Raw genomic sequence first — 16809 nt, forward strand, 5'->3', positions numbered from 1 at the left:
TCTTCATTTTTGAGGTCTCGCTTTTTTTTTTTTTTTTTTTTTTTTTTTTTTTTTTTTTTTTTTTTTTTTTTTCGTTTTCGAGGTGTAAAATGCAAAACTGGCAGGAGGCAGAACCTGGCAAACTGGGGTAAAATGCAGATTGAGGGTAAAATAAAATATTAATTACAAAAAAACGAGTCAATAAGGATAAAATAAAGAGTGTTCGCACCCGTTCATACTTAACACTAAACCCCCAACACAGCTCCCATCGTTTTGGTTGCCCCACTGCATGTTATAAATCGGCGGGATTTGCTTTCGAACTCTGTTAAGAATTGAAGCTGTTTGAAGCCTCACGCGCGCAGAAATCCCCAGCGAACGACACTCCAAAACCACAGCTGTTTTCCTTTGTTTGTTGTTGTTGGAAAAAGTATAGCTTCGTCAAGTGAGTTGCTATTTAGCCAAAGAAAGTCACCGCTCTGTAAAATTCTACTGTTCATTTTGCTGTGGCACCGAACAAAGTCCACCGAGTAATTACCTTGGCTAATAACCTCAATTATTTTGACACGCATGGCTACAATGCCCAATTAACAAAGACAGAGATAATGGATTTTGCAACAATTTGACGTTTCAGTCGGTTAAATATTGGCCAATATCCTTGAGAAAAAAATTCTTATTTAGGATCCTTCTCATTCCGCTTTTGTTTTTTTGTGTCGTTATGTTATTATCCTTTAGTGTCACAATTTAGTTTGTTTTGCATCTGGAAGTATGTTTATATATTCAATCTAACCCTCACTTCCCAAGGGGTTATCGTGCATAGCTTAACCAATGGAATCCCCGAATCTTAATTGCTAACACGGAGATTACATGAAAATTCTTTGTGCATTTTCGTTGCACTGAAAAAGACAACCAGGATTATAACTCTGATACCTTTCAGGTATTCTGAGGGATAGTTGTTGGATTTCGATCGATATCGCTCGAACTGACACCGGTGTGAGAAAATACACGTTTGAACATCTCGATTCACCTGGAAAGCAGCAGATGATTTCAATTGATCGCATTTTTCCATGGAACTTAACAGCAAAGATGCCCAAAAGGCTGGCCAGCAAACCTTCCTCTGCAGTCATGGATAATTGTGAGTTGTTGACAGAGGTAAAACAGGAGTTGTGTCTCAAAACACTCCTTTAAATTATTTATCCTCATGAATCGTTTTTTATTACTAATATTATATTCGGGCCCATCAGGGCACAAGTTATAAAACATGTTAGATTTTCAGTTTCTTTTTTTTTTTTCTTGTGGCAGCAAAATGCACAAAAGAAAAATGGGGCGGTGTTTTGATTTGGGCAATGCACCATAGAAAGCATGTGCCAGTGTTTTGTTATTGGGTAATGCACAAAAGAAGGCACATGGCGCTCTTTACAGTGGTTATTTAAAGCAAAACACGTAATCCAAGATCTGGAAGAGCAGTGTGATGGGTTGTTTGGATTACTGAAGATTGACGTTGCATTGGCTTAATCGATTTCTTCTTGGGGTGCTCAAAACACATGACTGCGGTCGGCGGGGACCCCCTCAATGCGGTCGAAAAAGATTATACCATTGAAAACAGCCATGTGGAACATCTGCACGCTACTTGATCGGGATGACTCAGACCGACCTCAAAGATGGACTGCGCTCATAGCCCATTAACTCGCCAGATACAAGATCGACATTGTCGCCCCTTGGTGAGACCAGGCTGGCAGGAGAGGGAGAACTAACAGAGAGGAGTTCAGGCTACTCCTTCTTCTGGAGCGGACAAGCGCCCGAGGAGAGACACAAAGCAGAAGTTGGCTTTGCCATCAGAACATCTCTTCTGAGCTAGCCTGCACCCCGAAAGGGGTGAATGACCGCCTCGTGATGATGAGACTCCCCCTCTTCTATGGAAAGAAGTTTGCCACCATCGTCAGCGCCTATGCACCCACCATGACCAACTCAGACGAGACCAAAGACAGGTTCTATGAAAACCTCGATGCTGTCATCTCCGCTGTTCCAGCTTCTGACAAGCTCATCATTCTTGGTGACTTCAACGCAAGAGTGGCTTGTCACTGACAGCAGCTCCTGGGAAGGTGTGCTGAGAAAGCATGGGACAGGCAAGTGCAACAGCAACAGCCTCTTGCTCCTCCAGACCTGCGCCAAGCATGACCTCCTGATCACCAACACTGTCTTCTGCCTCCCTACCCGGAACAAGACATCCTGGATGCACCCCTGTTCAAAGCATTGGCATCTGATAGACTATGTCATCGTCAGGAAGAGGGACAGGCGGGATGTGAGGATCACCAAGGCCATGTGCAGTGCAGAATGTTGGACAGACCACCGCCTACATCGTGTCCAAACTCAACATCCGCGTGCAGCCCAAGAGAAGACCGCTGGGCAAGAAGGTGCCAATTAAGTGAATTAACATCACCAAGCTGAAAGACGGCCCCACCAAGCAAGTGTTTGTTGATACCTTGGAAGAACAGTTGGATGCTATCACTCTGGACAAGCAGGACGTCGAAGCAGCGTGGACCTCTCTCCGCGAGATGGTGTATAACACAGCCATGGAGTGTCTGGGACCCCTGCAAGAAAGCACAAGGACTGGTTTGACGAAAACCACTCCAACATCACAGCCCTGCTGGAGCAGAAACATGCTGCTCAACTAGACCACATCCAGGACACAACATCAACAGCCAAGAAAGATGCACTGAGGAGCATCCGCAGCACCGTCCAGCTCAAACTGCACAAGATGCAAGACTCCTGGCTGATTGCAAAAGCCAACAAGATCCAAGGCTTTGCAGACAGGAACGATATGCAAACATCTACAGCAGCCTTAAGGAAGTCTACGGCCCCACAAGTGCAGGCTTCTTCCCGCTACTCAGTGCGGAAGGCACCACGCTAATCACAGAAAAGGACAAAATCCTGCAAAGATGGCCCAAACGTTTTGACTCCTTACTGAATAGACCGTCCTCCATCAATGATGAAGCCATTGCCAGACTGCCGCAGGTCCCAGTGAACATGTCACTCGACACTGTCTCAACTGTGGAAGAGGTGCAGAAGGCCATCCATCAGCTCTCCAGCAGAAAAGCTCCTGGATCGGACTCCATTCCAGCTGAAATCTTCAAGGAGGGTGGAACAGCCCTGACAGGCAAGCTTCTGACTCTCGTCCAGATCACATGGGAGAAGGAATCATTGCCGCAAGACTTCAAGGACGTGTCCATTATCCACCTCTACAAAAGGAAAGGAAACCACCAAGCTGCAACAACCTTGGAAAGTGTTATACCATCTCATAAGAGTGAATGCAGAATGGTTGTTTTCTACAGTAGGTTTTGGTTTTCATGTAAGGTCCCTCTTTCAGACAAAATTTCTCATTGTTTCTGTTAAAAAGATGTCCCATTTTGTTGATGATTTAGAAACCTTCTTAAAGTGCAACTATGATCAAAAAATAAAATCCTCTTTTCCTTCAGATTTGAATTAGTGTTATTGCTTACCACTTGACTGGCAAAAATTTTTAGCTTTGATTTTTATCCAAAGGCTGTTTAGGCTGTGAGTTTTGGATTTCGTGGTCCACCATTACTCACGCTCAAAACTGACCATCAGTCGTTGACTCGTGTACTACAACAAGTTGCAACATTGTTGAGACACTTTCTTTGAAAAACCGTTTCTAGCTTCCAATACCCGCTGTATCTAGAATTTAAACCTGTCCCACTTCCATTCCCCTCTCCCCCTTTCAATTTTGACTGTTTAAGTTTGCAACAAATCTTTTGTCTTGCTAGCAACACTGATAAGGGGGGGGGGGGAGGGGGGGGCTGCTTTCTCAATCCAGCTCTCTCATAGTAGCTCTTTAAGTACCTAGGATAAAATAAGTAACACCATTGAATGCTCCTCCCACATTCCCAGGCTGTTCCACTCCAGGGGCTTTCAAAAAATTTTGGTGATATACCGTAAGTTAGGTTACTTGTACACTTAGTATTTGGGCTGTCTGTCTGAGTGAGTGAGTGAGTGAGTGAGTGTAAGATTTGTAGGTCTGCAGTGCGAGCATGAATAACAAAATGTTCGGTTTTCTGGAATTACAACAAGTGATGTTTGTTTGCCGCACGGATGGGCCCACTTGTCGCCTTTTTCCTTTCTTAATTTTCTTAATGAAAAGAGAATAAAAACTCTTTGAGTATGTTATTGTCAAATCAACAGATACAGAGATCGTCATGCTAGCTCACGTTCTACAGACATTCTGAAAGGTCAAATAAACAAGAAAAAGTTCACCAGTTGACCATAATATTTTTACTTTTTGCTCCACTTTTCTTTTGAAAAATTATATCTGTATGAAAAATATAGAAGCGGAAGCCGCCTGTGTTTTAGGTGAGAGGGAAAACAAAGCTGAGAAGCCTTTTCAAATCCTCATGTCATTTAACAGCCGAACCAGAAAATAACTGGGTGAAACATGAAAATAAACAGGTCTGTTGGAAGGATGCTTGATGGCAATTTTTTTATTCTCCATCAACACTTTCTAAAAATTTCTTGTGCTCTTCCTTAAAACTGTGTATCAATATTTCATTACTTTTGCAACAATAGTTCTTTTGCATAAATCATGCTAACAAAATCTGTACCATGCATAGTTCGCATTTTTGAGCGCTAGAATATAATTTTTGGTCCTATGCTTTTGGCAGCAAGTCATGTATTTTGGGGTCACCCATCCAGATACTAACTCAGCCGGACAGGGATAACTTCAATGAACTTTTGTCATGGAAACTGTCAGACGCTTGGAGTACACGCTGTGAAAAAGAAGTTGAACTTCATGTCAGCCTTGAAGCCTAATTTGTTTCTCGATTCCCATTGATTTCCGATCTTCAGTCTTTCTGGGTTTAGTATGTAACATCCTGGAAAACAAAAAGCAGCTCAGCTGGCAGTTATGAAATAAAGTACTGTGTCTTGAAGTTACTGCACTACCACACATATACGCAATGCGTGCCTTTTTTTTTGACAAAAAAGTTTTCTCTTTGAACTTCTTTTAGTTATGATGGAACCACAATTTGTCAGGTGCAAAATGTACATTTTTCAGGGCATCTTGAAAACAAAGACCCTTGAGACCCTATAAGACGAAAACAAAGAAAGTAACCCTGAACCCTCAATTTGGTTAACCCCCGGCCTAAAAGCCAACTTTAGCCCTAGGGATAAACAAATTGAGGGTTTTCGGTTACTTCTTCGTTTTAGAGTCGTAGGGTCTTAGGGGTCTTTATTTTCAAGACGTCACCCCATTTTTCTTGTTAACATGTTAAATATTTTTATATCTCTGTCATTGCAGGACAATTCTTGGTGGGTGAGATACTTAGAAGAGATGACCTTGAATTAACTTTTGTTTGGAACAGAACTATTAGTTTACTTGAGGGACAAGTAGATGACAAATACATTTTGAAAGATCTTCATTGCTTCAAAGAAAGGTAAGGTACTTTCTTGTAAGGATCTAGTAGGGGGCGGAGTTGTTCAGCAGACTGAACGCCACATGAAATCTTCAAGCTCGATTTTCAAGGGTTTATTTTGACGCCAAAATTGCAACTTCTCGGATCTCCTGTCTCGATGGGTTTTAAGATAATCAATTCCAAATTTTCAATTTTAATAGATGATTGTACTACCCCAAATACGGTGTTAGGAATTTTTCATTTGTCTTCAGAGACTGATTTTATGGTACTTTTTCTGCCCAAATTAAGTTTGAGATGGGAGTTTCGGCTTTGGTGCAGGATATTTCCTTCAATTCTTTACGTATCTAAAATGCCCCACACTGTATTGGAGTGCATTCATCTGTGACTTAGATGCGGTTATTTTCACAATAAAGTGAAGGGGCAGGAGCCTCTGGAGCAGACTCAGTCATTCTGAGTTTGAGGCCTCAAAACTAAAAGGCAATATTAAAAACCAAAAAACTAGATCTAGAACTTTATTCAAATAATTCGATCTATTAGCTTTAATTTTGATATAAATTATAGTTTGTCCATAGTAAATAGAGGGGAATGGTTATGAAACCCGACAAATTAATTTCTTTGTTGTATGTTTTTGTTCTCTGGGCCTTGACCATTGCACAAAAGACAATAGTTGTTTACTCAGTACTGAGGGACTAACCAATAGAAACATGTTGGTTGCATAATTCATGCATAGTGTATGAGCGCAAACAAAAGATTGTGCATGGTCAAATCTTGGCATCTTTGTTTGCCCCTTTGATGTTTGCCGAGCTTCCTAACCATTCTCATCTATTAACTATGGTTTGTTCCTATGCAAAAAATAGTGGTGGAACAATTTCATTTTTCCATGGACACCTCATTTTCCTTTACCGAGACCTTAAACCTAATGCCAGACAACTCTGTTTGCTACACGTAACTAAAAGTAAATTTGTTGTTGCCTTAAATAGGCAAGTAACTATTTTTGTCAAAAGAATGGCAACTAACTCAAAGCAACTTTGTAATTTTTCTGAAACATGTTCAATGGAAAACAATATACTTGCGGGATGAAGTCTCCTGATTGACCTTAACTTTATGAACCGTAAATGTCAATCCTTCTTGTCTTGTCTTTATGTAAAACAATAATGGACTTGTTCTTTCACTTTCACTTTTCCTATTTCTTTTTGTCTTTTTTCTTTCAATATTTAAAATTTCTGGTAAAAAAACTGTCACTATAGTAAAACAGTGATGATTATAATGACACTGTGGTACTTAATGCAAAAAAGTTCTTCCTGTAAGTTATGCTGTTTTTGTTTTTTGAGGACTCCAGATTTGATCATAGAAGTTGCTCATCCCTCCATAACAGCAGAATATGGTGAAAGCTTCCTTGATGTTGCTGATTATATGGTATTGTGGAACGGCATGACTATTCCAAGAGTAGGGGTAGGGGGTGAGGGGTAGGGGTGGGGTAGGGGTAGGGTTCAAGGGCTTTTTAAACAGCTTTATTTCTTTTCAAATACTATAACATTTATCTTTAAAAAGGAGTCCAAGCTGCAACTTGTACTTTACAAAGACAAACATCAACTTTGAGTTTGCAAGACATATTTTGATCGATCATCTTCAGTTACAATTTGAACTTACGTCATATGTTGCTGTTAGAATTTAAATTACCGTGAAACGTTACAACAATACTAAGTGCAAACGATCAAATAATTCGCATGCAAACGGTGTATCAAAGGAGAAGTGTTTGATGGCGGGAAATTACAACAACACCAAAACGTACAGAAAACTAGCATTAAAACATGAATGTACATAAAAAGTGAAGTGTCATGGCAAAGGAACAACACACACAAGATGGCGGATGTACAGAACACGTACTGCTTTATTCCCCACACCATGTACCTGCTGCAACCACTGACCTGATGTTACATCTCCCCTTTTTTTTAGCAAAAGAAAAGCAAGCAAACGAAGGAAACACAACTGAAAAAAATACAGAATTAACAAACAGTGGCAATGCAAAACTCCAGACAATGTGACCACTGGAGTCATGTTTCTGTTCTAAATTGAACACAAGACTTTGAGAAATGTTACAAAACTGTTCCCACTGTGGCTAAAACTTGACATAGTCTTTGAACCTTGAAGGTTCTCTAACTGTCCTACTGGACCGTGTGGTAGTAGCCATAGACATTTTGACTGGTGTTGACCCAGGATTCTGCAAGGCTCCTGCACAGGACATCTCAACTTCAGTGTCTGTTAGGTCTTCATCAGATGGGGCTGTGCATGCAAACTCTGATGCCTTGGGCTCTTCAGTTCTTAGCAAATGGCGACGCTTTCTTCCGTACTCTCCCGGCTATGTTTCAACCTTGTAGGATCTAGGTGACGGAAGAATCACTGTAACTTTAGCAGGCTTCCACCGGTTGCCTTCTCGAACTCTTACAAACTCGCCATTCATCAGTGGTGGCAGCTCCTTTGCTCTTTTGTCATGCTGCAGCTTCTGCTTTCTTTGTGTTTCTTTTAGTTTAGGCAAGACATCTTCAGGATCATACAGTTGGGGTGGCGCTTTAACATTTCTCTGGTCATTGGAATTTGGGTTCTCAAATGCCTTCCCATTAACATTATTTTGCGAGGGTGACAAGTTGACTTCCTCCAAAGGAGTATTCCGACATGAAGGGAGGGCTTTGTATGGGTCGTTAGCTTTCTCAAGCATTGACTTAACTGTTTGGACTGTTCTCTCCGACTGACCATTTGACTGGGGGTACCCTGGAATTACCCCAGTGCTGGTCATGGAAGGAATTAATGTTAGTTCTGGCCACTTGGAGTAATAATCAATAGTAACAAGGTAGTTTCGACTCTTCTTGTGTAGGAGGTCTGTGCCAACCTTAGCCCAGGGCAATGGTGAGATCTCGTGTGACCTCAGTTGTTGAGACTGCTGACTTGGTCTACATGTATGTTCTAAACTTACTGGACAGTTCTTAATCTTCTCTGTCAGATCTACTGTTATCCCAGGCCAGAATCATACTTCACATGCTCTCGCTATTGTCTTGTTGATTCCAAGGTGTCCCTCATGAAGTTTCTCAACCATCTCCCCTGCTGAAACTCCTAGGGACAATGATCTTTTGCCCCTTTACGATAAGCCCATGTGCTACCGATAATTCATCTCTGTAATTCCAGAATTCCTGTGCATTGAGGGGGACTTGACCTCTGGAATCTGGCCAACCAAACAATATTACTTGTTGAAGTTCCGACAGGATCTCATCTTCCTTGGTTGCTTCCACGAACTTGGCGAACTGTTGGTCTGAAATAACATACTCTACTAATTATAAGTTGATGTCTAACTGCTCAGCATTTGTCAGGTACTCTTTTAAATGGGCTCGTGATAGAACAACCGCTAAGTGTAGGCTTTCCCCACGCTTGTACACTACAGTGATTCCTGGGAAGCGTTAGTACTGGACCAGCATCCGTTGCATGGGCAAGGGTGCTACATGTAGAGGCTTCTTTATAATGGCCTCCAAAGGCTTATGATTCGATTCAACTATAACATCACGGCCCATAATATACTCTGCAAATTTGGCACAACCAAATACCACAGCCAAAAGTTCTTTTTCGATCTGAGCATACTTTTGCTGCGTGGGTGTAAGCGTCTTTGAGGCATAAGCTATTGGTTGGTTTCCTGGAATCAATGCAGCACCAAGACCAGTTGAACTAGCATCAACTTGCAACGTCAATGCTTTCTGTGCATCGTAATATCCTAACACTGGAGCAAGGGTAAGCGATTCTTTGATTTCTTTGAAACTGGTTTCCTGCTGTTTTCCCAGTGCCACAGAACATCCTGATGTAGTAACTGTCTCAACGGTGTGGTGAGGTCTGACAGGTTTGGAATAAACTTACTGACATAGTTGACCATTCCCAACAGCCTTTGGACACCAGCCTTGTCTGGTGGTCTGGGCATCTCAACTATAGCTCTGACCTTTTCCGGGTCTGTCCTCAAACCATCCTTGGAGAACACATGGCCATGGAACTTCACTTCATTCTGATGGATATGACACGTAGAAGGTTACTGTCTCAGGAATGCTGCAAAACAGCCCCCAACTGCGTGTCATGTTCTGCCGTATGGCGGCCGTGTATGATTATGTCATCCATAATGACCTTCACAGTTTATTGATCATCAGTCCTATTTGCACTGAGGTGTGATGCAGGTCAGACTGAAGACAAAGATCCTGAGGATCAATGCAGGCAGTGATGAGCCAGTCACAATTGAAGGAGCAGAACTGGTGGAAGTTGAGTCTTTTACCTATTTGGGCAGAGTAATGGACAAAAGTGGGGGAACTGACGCAGAAGTAAAAACTAGGATTGGCAAGGCACGATCAGCACACAACATACTAAAAAAGGTATGGAACTCCAGAGAACTTGACACATCCACCAAGGTACGTTTGTTTAACTCAAACGTTAAGTCGGTATTGTTGTATGGAGCAGAATCATGGCAGACAACGAAGGCATCTATGAAGAAGATCCAGTCTTTTATAAATCAGTGCTTACGTAGAATCCTAAGAATCCACTGGCCAGAAACCATCAGTAATGAGAATTTATGGGCAAGGGCGCAGCAAACTCCAGTGGAAGAGGATATCCGGCGAAGGAGAAGGAGATGGCTTGGCCATATGCTACGCAAACCACCTAGTAGCATTGGGTGTCAAGCCCTGAACTGGAACCCCCCAGGTCAACGAAAGAGAGGGAGACCACGGAACACCTGGCGACGGGAGCTTGAAAAGGACATTAAGAGGACTGGACACACATGGAAACAACTTGAAAGGATAGCACAGGACAGAGGAGACTGGCGAGTTATTGTTGGTGGCCTATGCTCCAGGAGGAGCAAAGGGCCAAAAATGAAAAAAATGAAATGACCTTCACACCTGGTAGCCCTTCAAAAACTTGCTCCATTCTCTGTTGGTAAACCTTTGGTGCAGATTTAATTCCCATTGGCATCCTCAAGTATCGATACCTTCCAAAGGGGGTACATGTATTAAATGTCAGAAGTTTACTGCTCTTCTCATCTAACTGGATTTGGTAGAATGTTTTTGCATCCAAAGTTGAAAGCACTGTGGCTCCTGCACAATTTGCAGTAATGTCATCGACTAACGGTAATGGGTAGTGTTTTCTTTTAATGGCCACATTAGGATCTTTTGGGTCCAAGAACACACGAATAGACTCATCCGGTGTATCAACACAAACAAGACTGCTCACCCAATCAGCTGGGTCATTCAAGGGTACTTTCTCTAGGATTCCAGCCTCTGCCATTCTGTCCAGTTCTTTCTTCAATAGCTCTCGTTTAGAGTGGGGAACTCGCCTGGGTGGGTGCACTACAGGAGGAACCAAGGGGTTGATATTAATGTGATACTTTCCAGGGAGACACCCTGGAATACTTCAGGGATCTCATCTAGAATGCTGTTATATTTAACGGCATTTATGCGCTGGACAAGATCCATCTTCTCGGATGTTTCCCTACCCAAGAGGGGTACATAGTTTCCATCAACAACTTGAAAACAAACTTGATACTTTTCCCCATGCACCCAACAAGGCAACTCACACTTTCCAACAGGTTTAATACACATTTTGGTGTAACTCTCTAACTTTGCTGAGAAGGATTGCAAAGGTTTTGTCGTGATCTTGTCAGAAGCAGCTTTAGGTAAGACATTGCACTGGGCCCCAATTCTTGCATTTTTCCAAAACTGACATTAGTCCTTGTTTTCTTTACTAATTGCCCCAGTAAACATAACCTCAGCATCAGAGTCGCAATCATCAAGAGTATTTACCTGCTTCTTTTGCCCCTCCTGGCCACAACACATCTTTGAAAAATGGTTCATTTTCCTGCACTTGTGACAGCGCGTTCCTGCAGCAAGACACGAAGCTGGTGCATGCGGAATACTACAATTCCCACTGGGTCTTGTGACCTTTTCCGTCCATTACATCCACTTTCTCAACTCTGCTGTTCTCTTCTTTTAAGCTCTTCATGTGCTGTTTGCTTGTTTCAGCAATATGAGCAGCTTGTAACGTTTTCTCTAAACTCTGTTCTCTCTCCATCAGCCTTTCCTTTGAGTGTGGTTCTTTGAGGCCCAGCACGAATCTTCTTTATCACCAAGGTCGCAGTTCTTAGCTAGAGTTTTCAAGTTGCTACAAAATTCGTCCACTGTTTCTCCCTTGTGTTGTTTTCATTTGATGAACAGAAAGCGGTTGAAGTGCCTTGATGTCAACGGAGCACAAGGAGCGTTGAACTTTTCTTCTACAGCCTCAATTTTATCCCAATCTCCCTCAGAAGTCCAAACAAATTTGAAAACATCTCCACACATTCTTTTCCTAGCACATGAAGCAGCATGGCAACTTGAATCTTTTCCTCTTTTTGGTGGAGTCCGCTCCCAACTTTGTAAAGATCCCAGGACATTTTCCAGCGTGTCCATGCTTGGGCTTTGTTTGTCGCCGCACTCAATAGCAGAGGCTCAGGCAGTTTCAGGTCTTCCATCCCGATTCTGACACCATGAAGTGTTATGGCAAAGGAGCAAGATGGCGGATGTACAGAACAGTGCTTTATTCCCCACACCACATGCCTGGTGCAACCGCTGACCTGATGTTACAAAAAGATAGAGTTAACTCTGCATGTTTTAGCTGCCTATTTAGATTAGGATTTTCCCAGCGGACACTTGCAACTGAAGATGATTGATGATCGATCAAAACATGTCTTGCAAACTCAAAGTTGTTGTCCATTTTTTATGAATACTAGTTTGTCTGCCTTTTTCCAGGCCACAAACATAACATAAATATATATGTGCGAAAGATGTTACTGAAGATATGTCTAACAAGTCAAACAAAAAACAATTGAATTCATTCTGAACAATGCATATCCAGCCATTCAGGGTGCAGAAGCTGTGACTTTCTTTGGCCATTCCCAAACAAAGTTGAATGTTCAACTGCTTTAACTATTAAAGGGAACCTCCACTAAAACAAGAAAATGACTTCAAAGTACAGAAGATAATGTTTACAATCTAAAATGTTCGAGCTGTTTTCCAATGAAAGTGTTTGTATCCAAAATAAATCAATTTCAAAAACCTTGGTTTAGGTTTTCAAATTTTCTGGCTCTACCATCTTGATTAATTGTGATGTGTCACAGATCCCCTATTGTTCCAAAACAAAAGCTTTCTGTGTGAAAACATTAATGGTAACCATAAAATGTCACAATAATATACCTGGGAAATTTTAAAGGGAAATTTTAAAGTGAAAATCAGTGATCATTCTAAAATTCATTAATTTTTTTCAATACAAACACATTTTTTGAAGGAAATAAAATTTGGCAAACAAATTTGATTTTAAACATTAGTTTGTTGGGTTTGACATAATTATTATTCATCAGCCAGAGTGGAGGTTCTCTTCAAGTGTTTTTACTTGTATGTGATGTGATATTTTGTCAATTTAACACATTGTTCTTTAGATAGGTTCTCCTACTGCTTTTGCAAACTCAGATGTGGAAAATAAGTTGAGAAAGAAGGCATCCAGTGGCAGGCACGGAATTTATATACCAAGTGGAGCACTATGGGGAGGATCTGATATCAAGAAAATGGCAGACAGAGAAACGTTACAGGTGATGCTACAATTGTTTCATTGGTTGGAATGTAATAGCTGAAAATGCAGTAAAAGCTGATGCTCAAACAAATGCATCTAAAAATACTTGAAATTCTTTTATTAGTAAATTTAGATCTCTTGCTCTTTGATTTTTTTTTTATTACAATAGGGACTAGCCCTCTAGTGTCCTCTACTTACTGGAACAGGTGCCCTGCAATTAGCATGGCCTTGAGAGTGTTTAGGGTACACTGGTCAAAAAAGGAATACCTCCTATGGTTTTGGCAGTATACAAACTCCTGGATGCCCAGACCTATAAGCCTTGATTGGGCGTCAAACCGTAGCCAATCAATGCATAGACTAAAAATATAATACATAATTATAACGCTAAAATTACTAATTCTAACCTATTTGTGTGAAAAATAAAAGACTATATGTACATAAGTATCTTTACAGAAAAATAATAAATATATATGATTTTAAAAAATTGATTGGGTTTCTTCAAAATCTTAAACAAGTGTGCAATGTTCAGCATACTAGTGATGACTGACTTTTGCATTTGTAGTGCTACTGCATCACTTTTTTCCTCCAACTAGCTGCTTTAGTGCCTTAGTGGCACAGTCGGTTAGTGCGCAGCCTTGGTGCAAGAGGTCCTGAGTTCGATTCCCAGATCTCGCATCCTTGTTTCAACTTCTTTCCTTTCCGTGTAGCTAAGTAGCTTTAAATACCCATAAAACAGAGGACTGATGGAGAGGGGGGAGTAAAATGAGCGCACCGTCGATCTCGGGTTTGTCAGTTGAATTACTGTTACAAGTTATCGACGTTAAATATGGTTGCTTTACTTTTTTGACTTTTACTTTACTAACTTCTCTAGCTTCCGAGAATGTCCATGATGATGTTGTACTGTGTCACACGATGCTCGGTCTGCTGCAGCTCCCAACACAGTGGCCCGTCCTTGGAGGTCTTCGCAGCAGCCTCTCTTCAGGGGCAGCTCGTCTCTATCAGTGACACTTCCTTGCTCTGCTTGTCCACAATAGTCGCGTTGACTCTGTTAGCTTTCACATGCGTGTTGTCTGCATAGAGAGGAATGTCCCAGTAAGCAACCGCCCACTCATTCTCATACATTGGCTTGGGTTGGGCTTTCGAGTACCAAGGCCCCACCGACGAAACAAGGTCCAGCGATCTGATCACTTCAAAGAACAGGATCTTAATAGCATTGTTGTACCGCGACAATTACTTTGACTGAGCTTAAGCGCCTCACCCAGCTAGAATGTGTGAAACCCTTTCTGTAACTGTGCCACACATACAACGTTCATCTCCGCTCAAAGCAGTCCCAGTCTTCCTGTGATAGAATACTTTTGTTGGTAGTAGCTGCTGGTACAATTCTTGTAAACCAACAATGACATCAGTTGGTGCCTTCTTCCAAAGGTGGAGCCAGGAGAAGCAGGCCTTCTGATTTAGATTCTCGTCTTCCCATCTTTCCCTTATCGTCTTACCCTGCCATTTTTCTCCCTTCACAGTTGCTCTTGCTTCCTTCGGCGAAGCACTAGATAGACACTCCTTCACTTTCTTCCCTTCTACTTCTTCTTCTTTCTCGTCAGCATGGTGGACTACCAACTGCAAGGCATAATGAGATCAGAAAAAAAAGAACCACAGCTGCAATCACTTTCTGGCAAAATCATACTACCATGCACCGCCAACAAGCAAGATGATGCAAGGTTAGATATTAGAGCAAAGGGATTCTGGAGTAGGCAACAAGATGCATTTTTTGACATTAGGGTTTTTCACCCGAACGCATCGAGCTACTGTACCGAAGTACCAATATCCCAGCACTCTATAGACAACACGAGATGGCGAAGAAGAGGGAGTATGGTGACAGAATAAAGGAAGTCGAATATGCTGTATTCACTCCACTTGTGCTTTCAACAACGGCTGGAATGGGGAAAGAGTGAACTGTTGCATAAAACGCTTAGCCAAGCTACTTCCACAGACGCGAAAATCACACTGTTGCATGGATGCGATGCACCTTATCTTTTGTCTTTATACGATCAGCTGTTATGGCAATAAGAGGCAGTCGTTCTGCTTCAAACCGGAATCCAGATGCAGACATTGAACAGGGCTACAGTGAAGGCCACTTAGAGTCTTTTAAAATCACATGTATATATAAATTATATATTTTTTATTTTTGTTTTCAGTGTAAATGAACAATGAATTTAAACTGTTTTTATAATTGGAACAGAATTTTTTTTTGTTTTTAATAATTTTTGTATTAACTGGGTGATTTCAATAAAGTGTTAGATTTATAATATTATGAAATGAATCATAAATTGAACTGTGGATATGAAATCAAGTGAAGCCATGATCTTCACAGTTAGGAATGCAATTTAAGCAATTGCATAGAGAAGCCTGAGAAATTCAGGACTTCAGCCCTGTTGAAGTCTTGAAATTTTCAGGCTTCTCTATGCAGTTGCTTAAATTGTTTTCATAACTACGTGGATCAAAGCTTCACTTGAACTTTTTAGTTGTGACAGAGACTCGCCTTTTCTGTCTTCTCCTGTCAGTAGAACTGCTTTTTCGTCAGAAAGGACTGGTGTCAGACTTAGGTGACCCTAGGTGTCAGAACCTGTATTGACCAAGCACCATCAACAAGGCCGTACCTAGAAATTTTTGACTGGGAGGCACAAGTCGTTATGATGGTCTGGGGGGAAATACTCTCCCAAAAAAACTTGAAATGCAGAGGCACGGAAGTGCTACTTTCATAGATATTTCGGCAAAAGTAAACCTTAATTACCGGCAGTCCAAGTTTAGAAAGACAGGTACTTTTAGAGTTTAAGGTTTTGTGAACCTTGTTCTAAAGCTTTCTGGGATGATTTTGAATTTTGTTTGTTCTCCGGTACTCAAAAGACCATTAGTCTCACTCAGCAAGACGTTAAAGTTGGTGTTCTATCAAGATTGTGCCCCGTACTTAACTACTTTCTTCTTATTGCAAAAATTTATTTATGGGATTGTAGAAGAAACCAGACTCTACCGAATATCAACAGTTGTAAAGCTAAAATTTTAATTAAATGTGAAACAGAAAATTATATTGGACATATCAATAAAAAAATGGAAGTTTTGAGGGCAAATTGGCGAACTTTCAATTTAGTTAATTTCAGCGTCTCCGTTAATAATTTAATGTAAATAAGCAATATTTTAATGTAAAATGGAATGTTAGTGTTAGTGCTGTGTTAAAAACAAATTGTTGTATACTGTATTTTGCTTTTACGTATTGTAATTTAGTGGTTTAAGTAGGAAATAGGGTATGTAATTGTGTGTTTTGGAATTTAATAATTAAAAATACATTTTAAAAAAAGGGTTTTGTGAACTGGTTTTACCAGTCTTGTGTTTACCGAAAAAAGTTGTATTATTATTATTATTATTATTATTATTATTATATAGCTGAATTTTCCCCCAAACAGTGCGCGCTCTCATTGGTTACTTCGAGGTCACATGACATCTAACAATAAAACTGTTTCCCGCCAAGTCTCTGAGCGGGCAACAGTGCAAAATCTATGACATCAGAGGGTAACATCACTGTTACCCGCAATGAAGGAGCTTACGAAACGAGGACGACGACGGCTACGAGGACTTCATTTAAAAATACAACTTCGCGTTATTCATATCACTATAGTCTCCCTCGCAGCCGTTTTTTGGATGTCACGCAACGTTCCCCCACGTTGCGTGACATCCAAAAAACGGCTGCGAGGGAGACTAGAACGTTGCGTGACATCCAAAAAAACGGCTGCGAGGGAGACTA

At 41.1% G+C, this 16809-nt stretch overlaps 1 protein-coding gene and 1 pseudogene across 1 annotated transcript in view; both read left to right on the top strand.

Moving 5' to 3' along the window:
* Positions 1 to 2209: 2209 nt before the first annotated feature.
* On the top strand, positions 2210 to 2887 carry LOC137977019 (uncharacterized; annotated as a pseudogene).
* A 116-nt stretch (positions 2888 to 3003) lies between these two features.
* Positions 3004 to 16809, top strand: part of LOC137977020 (aspartate dehydrogenase domain-containing protein-like) — a 21807-nt gene continuing 8001 nt past the window's right edge. The window contains exons 1-4 of the mRNA XM_068824318.1: positions 3004 to 3307; positions 5288 to 5423; positions 6734 to 6818; positions 12886 to 13035. Coding sequence (XP_068680419.1) covers positions 3004 to 3307; positions 5288 to 5423; positions 6734 to 6818; positions 12886 to 13035 — 675 coding nt within the window. The remainder of the gene's footprint in view (positions 3308 to 5287; positions 5424 to 6733; positions 6819 to 12885; positions 13036 to 16809) is intronic.

The sequence above is a fragment of the Montipora foliosa genome, chromosome 11 (assembly GCF_036669935.1).
Source record: "Montipora foliosa isolate CH-2021 chromosome 11, ASM3666993v2, whole genome shotgun sequence".
In the NCBI taxonomy this organism is placed as follows: domain Eukaryota; kingdom Metazoa; phylum Cnidaria; class Anthozoa; order Scleractinia; family Acroporidae; genus Montipora; species Montipora foliosa.